The sequence below is a fragment of the Pelodiscus sinensis genome, chromosome 3 (genome assembly GCF_049634645.1).
Source record: "Pelodiscus sinensis isolate JC-2024 chromosome 3, ASM4963464v1, whole genome shotgun sequence".
NCBI lineage: Eukaryota > Metazoa > Chordata > Testudines > Trionychidae > Pelodiscus > Pelodiscus sinensis.
In genome coordinates, this window is record NC_134713.1 from 137,302,472 (window position 1) to 137,317,309 (window position 14,838).

Genomic DNA, 14,838 nt, shown 5'->3' on the forward strand with positions numbered 1-14,838 from the left:
TTGTGTGAAGCCCAAAGCTATTTTCTTTAATCGAAGTTTAATCAAAGTTGTGAAAATTCATTTTGATTGAACAAAAGATTTTGAAAAAATAACATTTAATTTTAAAAAGTGCAGAAGCAAGATTTTAAGTTTTCAGAATATATGTATACATATTTACATCAAACAATTTAGCAAAATGGACATAAATGCAAAGCCAAATCTGAACTTTTTGCTGAAAGAAGTTTTGGCCAAAATTTCTCTACGTATGACATCATTATTTTTATCAATATAGATCAATTACAATCAATGTATAAGCACAGGTTCATCAATTTGATAACAGACCTACTATCTCCAACATTTTCAACTGCACATAAGTAAAACTGGATACTTGGGGCTGCTTCATCTTCATTAAAAGTGAACATTGTGATCAGGAGTAAAATAATGACAGTCTAAGATTTAACTATGACAAATGAAGGCGTTCATACTGTACCCCAGGAGATGAAGATGGTTCATCTATTGTCATGCCATTCATTTTATTTAACAAGTTTCCATTTTTAGATGAAGAATCAGTACAACTATAAGGGGGGGGAAATTAATTTCAGTATTTCTACTTAAAACTGTTCTTGAATCAAAACTACAAATTCTTGATGCAACAGAAAAAGGATTACATGAATTAACTACACAATACAAAGCTTCCTTTGCAACACAATTCTTGTGATTCAATTACATTTTATAATAAAATACCCTTTTCTAGAATGGATTTCATCCTAGTACGTCAATGTGATTTACAAATGTTAGCTATTCTCACCATGGTAAGGTAGGCTGGATACAGAGATCATTTTGCTGCAGTCAGGCCACCGTGGGTACAGAATTTAGCAGCTCTTTAACATTACACTGGACATCAGAGAAAATATAATGGTGATACCAGAGCCAAATTAACCACTAAGCACAACAGGCAGGTATCAAGGGGTCCAACACAGACTGGAAAATTGTTCACCATAATATTCTTTCTGCTAGCAACTTCTCCTTTTCTTCTTGACTAGGTTGTGCCTCTTTGGATTCACGCCTCTTTTTATTAATGGAGAATGAAGACAGAAGTGGTATAGCAGAAATTTGGTACCCAGAAATTAGTGGGAAAAAACCCTGATATCTGTTCAACAAAGCACCATCACAATACAAGAATGATTACTGAAAACTTTAATGGGGTGACACACTTCTTTTTACATCCAAGCAGAAATACTTCTAAAATAATTACTAGTACTGAACAAGAAAGCATTCAGGATAACCATACATTCTGTGTATCCTAAAGTCTATTACAAGAAATATAATAAAGTTCAATGCAATTGCACAATTAAAGTGTATTCTTGGCCTGTAATTAAGAAGCAGAAGCTTAAAATAGGACTAATTCACAAGTGAAAAGAGAGCAACAGATTTTGCTTAAAACACTCACCTAGCTCTTGAATTATAAGTAAATGAATGATGTTAAATATCACAGTATTAATAGTCCCAACTTACCATGCAGATGACGAGTCTGACATGTCATTGGAATTACTAAGTCCACTATTTGCAGAATTTGCAACAGGTGTGTGTCTCTGTTCCGGTATATACATTTAACAAAACAAAAACAAACAAAAAACCGGATATCTATGAGTCAATGCTTTGCTACTACAAAGGACAACATGCTAAAAAGACTAAAACAATGGAGTTTAAAAAACAAATTACTGGGACTACATTAAGCACTAAAGTTCCAGCTGAGGAAGGGGTTTATTAGTCTTGGGGGACTTCTGCAGAATTCCTGCACCTCCCTGAAGAAGGAAAGCAAAGGAAGCTGCATGAGGGAGGATGTAGGGGGGACCATCACAGGCACAGTTTTGGGGGGGAGATTGCCTTATCTAACAAAGGGGAGACTGGTAGGACATACAGGGTTACACTGTCCACTATCCCCCCTCCCATTTCCGCCAGGGCACAGCTGCTCAGCTGAAGGAAGCTGTATCTGGGCTCCACTGACTCTGAAGCTGAATACCACCTCCTGGATGTTAATGGAAGTCAGGTTCCCCTACTGTGTGCTGGGAGCCTGTGCTGAATGCCCACAGTGGGGCAGGAAAGGGATGGAATTGGGCAGGGGGAAGGGAATGCGGAAGGGAGAGGAGTAGAAGGGGCATGGGGCAGTGGGGGAGGGAAAAGGGCATAAGGGAATTGTGGGTGGAAGTGAGAGCCCCCCTGCATGTGGCATCCCCTTTGGCAGCAACAACAGCTTCCCCTGATAGCGGGCCCTTTGAACCCTCACTCTAACAAACCCTATCCCCTATATCTAGACCCTCCAATGAGTCCCCCACCACACTGAGCCCCAACCAGCCGCACCTGAATCCTCACCCCATCAAGCCCTATCTCCTACCATCCAGACCTTGGTACTAAGCCTCACCCCATCCAGATAGAACCTGCTGAGCCCCAACCACCTTTACCTGGATCCCCTACAGAGTCATATTGCCCATGCACCTGGAACTTCTCAGCAAGGCCCTGTGCATCCTGATCTCCCACTGAGCCATCCACACCCAGATTGCCCCTCACAGAAGCCTCTCACCCCACACCTGGATCCCCCACACTAAGCCCCTCCACACTTACATCCTGCAGGGCTGAGCCTGCCTACTCACACCTGGTGCGCCTAGCACAGAAGAGCTGAATTTGCAGAATTTTAAAATATTGTGCGCGTAACTTTAACTATTCTGGCACAGAATTAATTCCCTCATGAGTAGTGTATGCACAGGCTTAACTTTAAGGCACCGAGCTGAAACTAAAGTTGGAATTTTTCCATTAACTTTAGCGTGGCCAGGATTTTGCCTGTGGTATTTAAAACTTTATATCCTTTTTCACCCCTGCAATTAAACATCAGTAAACAATGGTACAGGAACATTTTTAAAAGTGAGGGTACTAAGTCCCACTGTCCCTGTCCACTTCCACTCGCAGCTGAGGCCAAGAGCAAAGCCCCAGCATAAGATTTTGTAAAAGAAAATTACATTTCAAATTAAAAATTAAGAACTACTAGAGAGAGATCACATTTAGGCATGTGTAAGAAGTGTTCAGCACCCTTGGCATCCACTGAATTCCACTGAAAATGCAGGTGCAGGTCCCATATAATTACAAAATAATTCTGATTATGAAAATTCAATACCATCGACACAAGTGCAGGGAACTATACAACTAAGAAAACTGTACAGTAATTGTAAAGTAGCACTGTACTGTGTGTGAGAGAATTTCATTTCATTATATTAGTTACATTTCCTTTTGTTAAGAGAACTGTATTGAAATATTTTTCATAAGTTTTTCTGTCGTACGTGTTTAACAGAATGATATCTCATAGGACGATGTATGCAAATAGAGATACTAATTTTTTTTTAAATAACCTATTGACTATACAGCCACTGAATTTTAGCTACCAAACTGTGGAGCATCGCCAACATAAATCTATACGGCAAAGATTATTCTTTTCCTTCAAACTGAAACAACAAGACTTGTTTCTCGCCAAATGATGATGAAACATGATCGGGGGGGCAACAGACTGCACAGGCCCCTGGGCAAGGTGTGTGTGGGACAGCTCCCTGCTCTCAGAAAGGGTGGGGTCTCAGGCAGCCAGTACTCCAAGACAGCCAGAACGTGCCCCTGTTCCCCTCACCCCACCCCCCAACTCTCAGAGCTGTCTGGAGAACGTAGCACAGCACTCCAGCAGCAATCTAAATAGCAGTGGCAGTCCAGAGTTCCGGGTCCCTTTGAACTGCTGGGCCCTGGGGAAACTGCCCCCTTTCTCCCCTGCTCTGCCCTGGTTGGCAGACCTGAACTTGATTCAAAGATGAATGAACCAGAAAGGAAGCTTTTCTCTTTAGACTACATGCAATACATACCATTGAAGTTTCTTCGGATGTTAACTGCTCATATGCACATTTTGCAGCAGCCTGTTTTGCAGCTTTTTTATCATTTCCCGTGCCTTCACCATAAATCTTATCGTCAATTTTACAGACATAAGAAAATCTATAATAATAAGAAGAATAAAACAGTATCCATATATGCTGCACAGCAAATTCTAATTTTAACAATTTTGAATACTAGTGAAATGTAATAATGATTTTATCAAGAACAAGTTTTTCAATATTTTTTCATATATGTAGATTTTCAAATATGATTTTGGTTGTCTAACTTGAGATGTCTTAAAAGGATCTGAGTTACAGAAGATGGGGCTTGTTTTGTTTTGTTTTTTTGAAGGTCCAGTCCCATAAAGCAGCTTATATAAGGCCCCCAAAACCCTTAATCATTCAAAAATCCTGAATATAGATTTTAAAACTAGGTCCTCGTGATGGTACTTTTTAAATTTAAAATTGTAAAAAACATCTTAGCCTAGAATAGTATTATTTGAAAGAGAGAGAGAACGAACATTTGAGGTGAAGAATTTTAAAGTCTGTGTTTGATTCACCAGGATAGGTTCTGTGAAAATTTAATAGAATTAAACAAGAACAAGATCATTTTAAAATTATAATTGAATTAAGCACATTGATCTTTAAAAGGAGCATTGAAGCCAGTTTGAATGCTCCCAATTTAAAAAGCATTTCTAAAATACTTCTCACTTTGAATAAACTACTAAATATGTTGTATTTAAAAACATTATTAGCTGTAATTTTAAAAAGGCAAGTCATTTTGGTACAAAAAGAACAAGGATTGTAACAGGGTAATAAAAATTATTAGGCTTGTTTGGAAACAAATTCCAGACTAGGACACTGATCCTGAAAACTCTCATCTACATGCTTAACATTAAAGACAAGTCATCCCTCTGATTTTTGGCCAGATATGAAAGATTTGGGTGCTCATGCTAGAGTTATAAATGCTCATGTTAATTTTATTAATTATTTCAGTAAAAATGTATGTGGTACTGAATTAAGGCACTGTGATTAGAAATTCATGTGTTACCCTACCAAATTTTTTAAAAAGACAAGCACCACATTTATAACTTCCAACACAATAGCTAATTGTGATGAATTACTGGTGGTGTTTTTTGGTTTTGTTAGCAGCTCCAACACATCATTCTTCAATTCATTCAGAACTGCTGGCAGTATGCCATCTGCTGCTGATGAACTTGATGTTTTTTAAATGTATTAATTTGTTTCAGTACCTCTTTTGATACCTCAGTCTCTAACAGTATCTCTTTGTTCTCTGAAAATACAAGATATTTCCCCACCATCCTCTGCAGTGAAAACCAAGGCTGTATTCATTGCAAGAAAAAGTGTCTTTATTTCAGCATAAACTCTTAGGCTATGTCTAGACTGGCCCCTTCTTCGGAAGAGGCATGCTAATTTCTAACTTTGGAATAGGGAAATCCGTGGGGGATTTAAATATCCCCCGCGGGATTTAAATAAACATGGCCGCTGCTTTTTTTCCGGCTTGCGGAAAAGCCGGAAAAGAGCGTCCAGACTGGCGCGATCCTCCGGAATAAAGCCCTTTTCCGGAGGATCTCTTATTCCTACTTCAAAGTATTATTCAAAGTAGGAATAAGAGATCCTCCGGAAAAGGGCTTTATTCCGGAGGATCGCGCCAGTCTGGACGCTCTTTTCCGGCTTTTCCCCAAGCCGGAAAAAAAGCGGCGGCCATGTTTATTTAAATCCCGCGGGGGATATTTAAATCCCCCGCGGATTTCCCTATTCCAAAGTTAGAAATTAGCATGCCTCTTCTGAAGAAGGGGCCAGTCTAGACGTAGCCTTTGGGTACGACTAGACTGCAAGCCTCTTGAAAAAGAGCATCTAGACTACAACTAGTACTTTCGAAAAAGCAAGCCACTTTTTCAAAAGAGAGTGGAAATTTCCAGAGGCAGGTATAAATATGCAGGCCAGAATCAGGCTAGAGATGACGAAGTGGGTCTTTGCCAACGAAAGCTTATGCTCCTACACTTCAGTTAGTCTCTAAGGTGCCACAGGACTCCTCGCCGCTTTTGCAGATTCAGACTAACACGGCTACCCCTCTGATACTTCAAACTGATAGTATCCCTAAACTCCACAAGTGGGGTAGTGGTCCTAATCAAGCCTATTATGTTAAGGTCTTCTCTCTTTCATGTAAAGAAAAAATTGAAGGCTTCCTTTGGGAACTGTTTTGCTTCCCATAATGTACAAACAGACATGTTTTCTCCTTTCAAGATCGTGTTTTAGCACTTGGGCTCTCTATGAAAGCAATAACTCTCAATGACTCCAGCAGTAACAAGATTAGGCCATTGGTTGATAGGACAGTTAGCCGATCTCAAAAGCACATTTGATCAGAAGTTTGTGACGGAGTACATTAGGGAGCCACAGACTGGCAATAACACAAATGGTTAATATTTTTAAATAAGATATATCTTGCTAAATATCACTCTCCAACTTTCCATTTTGGAAGAAGTTATTAGGAAACAGATGTTGGAATTGTTCAATCGCTATCTGGATTCCTTCAATTCACTTTTAATTTCTCCCACTATGGTTTCAATTGTGAATAGATTTCATTCCAGTAACAGATCCAAAAAACATGCCCTTTCCTCAAGCAGGTCACTGTAACAGATCCCTTTGACTTCAGCAGTGAGCATGACTGCAGTTCTCAAAAACCATCTAAAAGCATCCATGTAATGAAATCACAGAGCAGGCAAACAGAGATAAGAAGCAGAAGAAATTAACAACATTAACGACATCTTACGTTTTTTTATGAGGAAGTCCACATTCTTCTTTTAAAACATAGTCAATCTTTTTTTTATTTTTTTGTCCGTAGTGAGAAAGCAGGGAGAGATAGTCATGTGGCTTTTCATCTGATGATGATACTGGTGGTGGTGGTGGTGGTGGTGGTGGTGATGGTGATGGTGATGGTTGCAGCTGAAGAACTTGTGGGAGCAAAACCCCATCAGGCTACAAAATAAATATGTGAAACGTGCATAGCTTGAAAGCTGTAAAGTTACTAAGTAGCATAAAATGAGCATCACCAAGGCACTGGTATAACGGCCAGGGTTGTGAATCCTTAACCATTATAGATAATTCACAATGGTTTAAAAATAAACCCCTCCACAATCACCGTTATGGAATATACTGGCCCAGTAAAACTGAAAACCACCTGAGATAATTACTATCCCATTAGAATTTGCAAGGAAGTTTGTAATCAAGAAATCTATATAAGATTTCAGGATTGTAAAATATGGCCTGATCCCTGCTTTTACATTTCTGCGGACCCTTGCAGTGCAGTTAGACTACAGGCAGTCCCCGAGTTACGCGGATCTGACTTATGTCGGATCCTCAGTTACGAACGGGGCCCTCTCCCTGGTCTCCAGCAGACGCGCGTCTGGGCTGTCTGCTGCCCGCGTGTTCCGCCGCTTTGCTCCCCGTCCCCCTGGTCTGCAGACCAGAAAGACTACAGGAAACCCCTGCTCCGGGCTTCCTGGAATCAGCCGCTGATCAGTTTCAGCAGCAGCTGACTTGGGGATGCCTGGGGTTCTTAAGTTGAATCTGTATGTAAGTCGGAACTGGCGTCCAGATTCAGCCGCTGCTGAAACTGATCAGTTTCAACAGCGGCTGAATCTGGATGCCAGTTCTGACTTACATACAGATTCAACTTAAGAACAAACCTACAGTCCCTATCTTGTACGTAACCCGGGGACTGCCTGTATATTTTTGAAAGATAGGCCTTTGTTCCCCACTGCATGTTTGGACATCACTTAAGTGTGAGTGCTTTTGCAAAGCAACTCTTTTCAGTTATGCATTTATGAGAAATAACATGTAGAAAGCTATATTTTATACAGGATTTAAATGTACATAAGGGCCTTGTAGAAGTATTGTTCACTCCCTGAAATGCTAGAAAAGAGCTCAGGAAGAAACAGAAATAATTAAGTTCTGAAATGAAGCCTGTCTCTTATGGGAGTTGTCATATCAGATATCTCATGCTCTCATTCTCCTTTATGGGCCAGACTCTACAGCAGGACCTCACACAGGAATTAATGTGTCAGGATGAACTGCTTCCTCCCTCACCAAAAAGAAATACCATGGATCATCATGAGAGATGCAATTATGACCAGGGATCCCAGCATACACAAAAGAACAGGAGCATGACACATTCAAACTATAACTCCCATGAGACGTTTCAGAATTAAAATATTTCAATTTTTTATTTTTAGCCAAAACTCAAAAGTTCTTCCTCTGGGGCGGGGAGAACCAAACAAAACAAGAAAGCTTTCCAGCCAGCTCTTTGTGGTAACTTTATAAAGTTACCTCCTCTTCTTCATTTTTCTTTTCTTTTCCCTGTATCAAAAATTTGCTGGTTTCTACAGTTTTCCAGATGCTTAAGTTCCAGAGAGCACAGGTTTTACTGTATAAGTCTGAAAAAAAACTCTCCAATGGAATGTTATAAAAGGACAATATTTTCCAACCGAGACATTTCTAATGGATCCACTAGGTCTCGACAAATACATTGTTTTTTCAAATAAAAGAATATGTTCTAAAAAAAGCAGGGATAAGGTCCTGTTAGTTAATCAGAGCAGAACAGTTACTAGTGAGGGTTTTGCCTCCAAATAAAAAAAAATCCCATACCAAAACACACACACTCAAGAGCATGCTAACTTGACTTGAAGGTATAAATGAAAACAGACTTTCAAGTGGTAATTTCCTCCTAACTTTTTCTTGAATGTTGAATGTATTAATTATTAATTAATTATTACTATTATTTCTGGAGGTGAGACTCACATTTATGACCAACACTATAGTGAAGACCTGATATCTAATCACTTTGTAAGCCTTTTTTATCCCATAAACCAGGAGGAGTGCTTTTTGGGGTTTGGGGTTTTTGTTTGTTGATTTGTTTTTGTTTTTTCATGTAGTAGAATTGTCATGCTTAAGGATTTTCTAGGCTAGACAGACACCGGTCACCCACACAGTTTAGTTTAGCAACCATTTGAATTGCCTCAGGAGCTACATTAGAAGATGATCCATTAAAAAGCCATCTAATTCAATGGTCCCCAACCATTTGAGGTTGCCGGGCGCCAGGTGGCGTGGCCGTTCGCCCGCCGGGCGCCAGGGAGCGGCTCCCCCCCCCCATAGCCACATGCCCGGGGGCGGCCCCCCCCATAGCCACACGCCCGGGGGCAGGCCCCCCCATAGCCACGCGCCCGGGGGCAGGCCCCCCCATAGCCACGTGCCCGAAGCCGGCCCCCCCCATAGCCACGCGCCCGAGGCCGGCCCCCCCCATAGCCACGCGCCCGAGGCCGGTGCCCCCTCCAAGAGCCCCACGCCTGGGGCCGGTGCCCCCTCCAAGCGCCGCGTGCCAGGGGCCGGCGCTCCCCCCGCCAAGTGCCGCGCGTCCGGGACTGGCACCCCCTGCAAGCGCCACGCGCCTGGAGCCGGCGCTCTCCCCCCCCAGGCGCCATGCGCCCAGAGCGCGGGCGGCCAATCCGCGGCGCTCCCGGGGCCGGCGCTCACCGTGCACCATGTGCCCGGGGCCGGCTCCGGCACCATGAATGCGCCACGTGCCTGGGGCCAGGCCAGCCCTGAGCACTTGGCGGGTGCACACAAATGCTGTTGCGGCTCTAATTCAAACAAAAACATTGTAGTTTATTGTTTACTTTTAAACAAAAGCTGTTGTTTACTTACTTGTGTTATGATATTCCATGCTGCCTTTGCAGCCTTTTCTTTTGCATCTTTCTTGTTTTTACCTGTAGCTGGAGGATATTCTTTACCATTTATTACAACCATGACAGTGAACCTGTAATAAAGAAAACTGGTAACTGAACAGATGAACTGTGGCATATGCATATGGACCTTATCAAGACCCCATTGTTTTACCATTAGAGAACTAGGAAAGGTTATGAAAATACTTGAGTATCCAGGTGATTATCGTCTCCAAAATTCTGTTTCCATCATTCTTTAGAAGCTTTGTGTCCTCCCCAATCATGTGTTCATACTGTAACTTTTCTAAACACTAAGCTTTTACAAAAGCACTGAGGAGTGCATTAAGACAGCGATGGATCTGGTGGAGTGTAACACCAGGATGCTCTTCAATGCTCCAGATCGAGGGAAGAGAGAAGGATGGCCTATTTTAGGCTATGTCTACACAGCAGTGTTATTTCTGAAAATAACAAAGAGCACGTCTACACTGTAAGCCATTATTTCAAAATAATGGAAAACTGCAGGACTTCTTACTCCACCTCCTGTAACTCTCATTTTACAAGAAGTAAGGGAAGTTGAAGGAAGAGTTTTCTTCCTTTGACTTCCTGCTATGTAGACAGTGCCAAAAACCAAATTAAGCTATTTTGACTTAAGCTACGCAATTGACGTAGCTCAACTTGTGTAGCTTAATTCAACTTTTGCCCTGCTGTATAGACGTATCATTGGTTACATAAATAAAATACATCCATCCCTGGTCTGCAACTCCATCATTCCTTTACGAAGGGCAAGCCAAACTTAGGTCGACTTACACTGACACCCAGCTACTGTAGTAATTAAGTTGGTTGTGCATGTCCACACCACACTCCTTCTGTCAGTGGAGCTCATCCTAATAGAAGCGCTTACATCAAGGCAGAGAGCAGTGTACTGTGGGTAGCTATCCCACAGTACAGCTCACCACAGGGAGTTTTAGGAAGGACTGGCAATCTCCATGGGACTAAAACATAGGCTTTAACAATCTATGATGCAGTTTTCTCTCTCCCCTGGTTTAATCTGCAGACTAAAATATTTCAGGCCTTTTTTCAAAAGGCACATACATAATCTCCAGAGAACCATGAACCCCACTCAGCTGCACACTATTGTGGTGAGCACTGCAAACACTACAGGCCTTATCCTGGTGTATTTTCAGAGCTGCTATCTCCATTTAAGATGAAGCAGTGGTTACACTGCACTTTATTTCTCTCATTAAAATAAGTTGCTGTATTTATCAGCACATACTATGAACTTACACACGATCATGAGGAGGACCATCTACTTTGACATCCTTATAATCAAGTTGAATCTTATGCTTCTGACAATATTCATGAAGTTTGCCCTTGTACAACTGTGTCTTAGGACTATATTCTGCCATTTTGGCACAACCTGTAAGGCAAAAAAAATTTTGACTAAATCTTGCATTTTGAGTATTTGTGCATTAGGGAATGAAAACATAAACAAGACTGGCAGCCCACATTGTCTAAGGGTTTTGGAGCAAAGTCAGAAGATGTTTACAAATGCGGAGAATCATTAGATGTGTTTTGACAGAAATATTTATTGTAGGTAAAATATTTGTTGTAGGTAAAAATCATTCATCTTGAAAATTATAGAACCTAGTTGCTTGTCATTTATTATTTAAAACACTTCTCAGGGCAGAGCCTATATCTTCTTATGTATTTAAAGTGTCTAGTACAAACTAACCCTAATCAGGCACTAGCATAATATGAAACTTAGTGGTTAATTGAATCTGCTCCTGAAGCTACAGAATATGAAACTGAAACATCAATATGTTAAAAGAGATTGTTACTTTGCACTAAGAAAGGAGAGTAATTGACTTTTACATGTTTCTTGAAGATTTTAGTTTTCACTGGAGTAACAGATTTAGGAATCTGAATTGAGATAATTCTAGTAATTTGGGGAAATATATTATAAGGGGGTTTTTTTAAGTAAAGTAGCAAACAAAAAGCCAGGAAAACAACAAATAAAAAGTGTACAGTGTGTTTTATTGTATAAGTGCACTCAAACAAAACAATGTAAAACTTTTGGACTTGTAGGTTCTCTCAATCCCACTCTTCCTGAGCTAATTGGTAAAACAAGCTAATCTGTTTACATTCACTGGCAATAATGCTATCCACTTAGGGTTTACAATGTCACTTGAAAGTGAGTACACACATTTCTCTGATACTTTAGTAGCCAGTGTTGCAAGCTATTTACATGCCAGACAGAAAAATTTCATTAAAGCTACTGTTTCAAATAAAGTTCACATCACACTAATTAAGAAGGAAAGCACTATACATCTGGGGTCAAGCTTAGATTATGGGAAGTTATAAGAATAGGTTTACACAGTTCGTGAGATACATAGCATACGTAACCAGCATTGTCCCAGCTTGAGGTATGTGAATTTTTTAAAGCAGCAGAGAATACGTAGTCCTGGGAATACAGAACCACAAGGCTACAGAACCAGAGTCCATTCTGGTGAAGCACCTGGGTGGAGTGCATCCCTTGTTCCTCTGGTGTCTTGTGGATCTTGCTAAAACATTCTTATGCTTCTTCATTCTTTGACCACCATTCCTGCTGATGACTCTTGTTTAAAAAAAATGCATTCATTAAATTTGTGACTGAACTCCTTGGGGGGAGAATTGTATGTCATGCCAAAGAAGGAACCAATATGAGATATTAAAAGATGGCTACAATAGTCGAATCAAAGTTTAAGAATCTGAAGTGCCTTCCAAAATCTGAGTGGGACAAGGTGTGAAACATGTGGTCTAAAGTCTTTAAAAAAGCAACATTTTTATTCTGAAACTTCAGCACCTAAATCACCAAAAAATAAAACCAATCTTCTGCTGACAGCTTCTGACTCTGATGACAAAAATGAACGTGTGTCAGTCCACAGTGCTTTGGAGCATTATCAAGCAAAACCCATTGTCAGCATGGAAGCATGTCCTCAGGAACTGTGTCAGAAGCACGAAGGGGGATACAAATGTTTAGCATATATGGCATTTTGCAATACCAGCTACAACAGTGCCATAGGAATGCCTTTTCTCACTTTCAGGTGACATTGTAAATAAGAAGAGAGCAGCATTATCTCCCATAAATGTAAACAAACAAGTTAGTCTTAGTGATTGGATGAACAATAAGTAGGACTGAGTGGACCTGTAGACTTTAAGTTTTACATTGTTTTGGTTTTGACTGTAGGGATCGCATTACCGTACTTGTATAAAGTGAACTAAAAATACAGTTTATTTTGTTTATTTTACAATGCAAATATTTGTAATCAAAATATAGAGTGAGCAAATTTTGAATAATGTGTCAGTAGTAGGAATGATAAAAAGTACATTCTTTTGTAAACATGTAACTGCTGAAATTTTTCAGTGGTTACATGTTTACCTGTGGGGAGGGGAGGTGCGGCTCTGAAAAGCTGGCTCTCCATGAGCACCAGCTTCCATCTGCTCCCCCAAACTGCTTCCTCTGATATAGAGCACAGGGGAGAGCCATATTGTAGAATGATCACTGCAAGCAGCTGTACCATTGCTATGAGTGGCTAGCTGGTGACAGGGCTCATCATCTTGCCTGCCACTGCTCCAGGTAAGTGGGAGACTGCCGCAGCCAGCCCCCCTCGATAGCTCCAGAGAGATTGGGAGCAGGGCAAAAGCCCCCATCCAGGCTCTCCCTGGTGCCCAGGGAGAAACTGGGCAAAAGCCCCTGCTGAGCTCCCCCTTTGAGCCCCAGGAGGGGTTGGGGACAGGGCAAAAGACCCCGTCAGGCTTCCGCCCCCGAGAGGGCAAAAGCCCCTACCAGGCCCACACTGCCAACCCCCTGCCCTGAAAGACTCAGGCAACATCCGGGAAGTCTTCTAGTAACTATATATCCAAATTGTTTTCTCCCTCCCTGTACTCCCTTGGATGTAGAAATGACTTTTTCAATATTATAAACTTTTCAAAACTGCAGGACTTCAAATCCATTGTTGTGAATGGGTACCTATTGGCCTGTATTTCAGAGATATGAATTGTAAGCATACCTCTCCTTTCCCCGCAGTTTGTCACTTCCAAAGCAATAACTGCATTCACTTCTACTCAGAGGGCTGCTGGCCACTGTCCTGGGACTTATACTTTGCACCTGTAAGGGGAACAGAAGTCACTAGCACCTTCCCTTGACAGGTGACTTCCGGGTAGTCCCCAGCACTGCTCCTATTTCCTGGGCATGTTGTCACACAGCTGCAGTCTGGGATGCCAAGTATAATGCTAAGTCCGCTCTTTGGCTTTTTTCAGTTTCCAGAGATAGCAATGCCAGGTTTAGCATATCCATATATACAATACAGAACAGGACCAGAAGCCCAGATCGTGATCACCCCAACCCTGGCTGTGTGGGTCAAGCTCCAGCCTGTTCCAATTCACACTCTGCGTCCTAGAGCCCAGAGGGGGCTCTGGGAAGAAGAGGAAAAGACCCAGCACTAGCGCACCCTACCTCATCCCCGCCTCCTACCCCTGCCCCCAGCCTCCCTCTCCAGTCTGGGTCCGCAGGGACCAGCACAGCGGCGCGGGCCAACACCAAGGTCATCGACACACACACCCCTCGACCCTTTGCAGGAGCCTGCCCGGCTGAGGGTCACTCGCCCCCACCCCACCCTCGGGGCCTCCCTCTGAGCTTGCACCGCCTCGAGCCCTCCCGCCGGCCCGGCCACTCACCAGCCGCGCAGCACCCCGGCCGGCCCGCGCTCACTGCGGCAAGGGACTGGAAGTGGCGGCAGCTCAGCCCCGTCTGTTTCGTTTCCTCGCGGCGGCTTCCCCGGGCCGCCTCGCTCCTCCCACTCCGGCTCCGCGCCGGAATCGAAACCAAAAGCAGGCGCCGCCGCCCGCGGGCCCGGCTGCTCCTCGGGTGGCTGGAGCCCCGCGGGCCAGCAGGGGAGGCGGGCTGGGGCGGCCCCTCCTAGGCAGCCCGAGCCCAGCCTCGCCCCGCCTTCCCCTTTCACGGAGCAGCCGGGCCCAGGGCTCCTCGGTTCCCCCCCTCAAGCCCCCAAATTCAGCCGCCTGCTTCTCCCTGCTCTGACTCCGCTTCTCTCCGGGCCCAGCGCCCGCCCTTCTTCCTTTAGCCTTTTTCTTCTGAGCGCCCGCAAGCCCCACTCCCACCCCCACTCCCGCCGCCGGCTCTCCCTCCACCCCCACCCCAGAAGGAGCAGAGGAGAGGG

At 43.0% G+C, this 14,838-nt stretch overlaps 1 protein-coding gene across 3 annotated transcripts in view; it reads right to left on the minus strand.

The window, feature by feature from the left end:
• The window catches only part of EIF2AK2 (eukaryotic translation initiation factor 2 alpha kinase 2), a 39,298-nt gene extending 24,727 nt beyond the window's left edge, over positions 1-14,571 (minus strand). Inside the window, exons 1-8 of one of the 3 annotated variants that reach the window (XM_075924961.1) lie at positions 14,339-14,571; positions 13,672-13,769; positions 10,907-11,039; positions 9,606-9,717; positions 6,676-6,881; positions 3,876-4,002; positions 1,495-1,571; positions 470-554 (exon numbers count right to left, since the gene is read on the minus strand). In XM_075924961.1, the coding sequence (XP_075781076.1) occupies positions 470-554; positions 1,495-1,571; positions 3,876-4,002; positions 6,676-6,881; positions 9,606-9,717; positions 10,907-11,028 (729 nt within the window). In that variant the 5' untranslated portion in view covers positions 11,029-11,039; positions 13,672-13,769; positions 14,339-14,571. The remainder of the gene's footprint in view (positions 1-469; positions 555-1,494; positions 1,572-3,875; positions 4,003-6,675; positions 6,882-9,605; positions 9,718-10,906; positions 11,040-13,671; positions 13,770-14,338) is intronic. The other 2 variants (XM_075924959.1, XM_075924960.1) reach the window with 2 other exon arrangements.
• Positions 14,572-14,838: the final 267 nt, after the last annotated feature.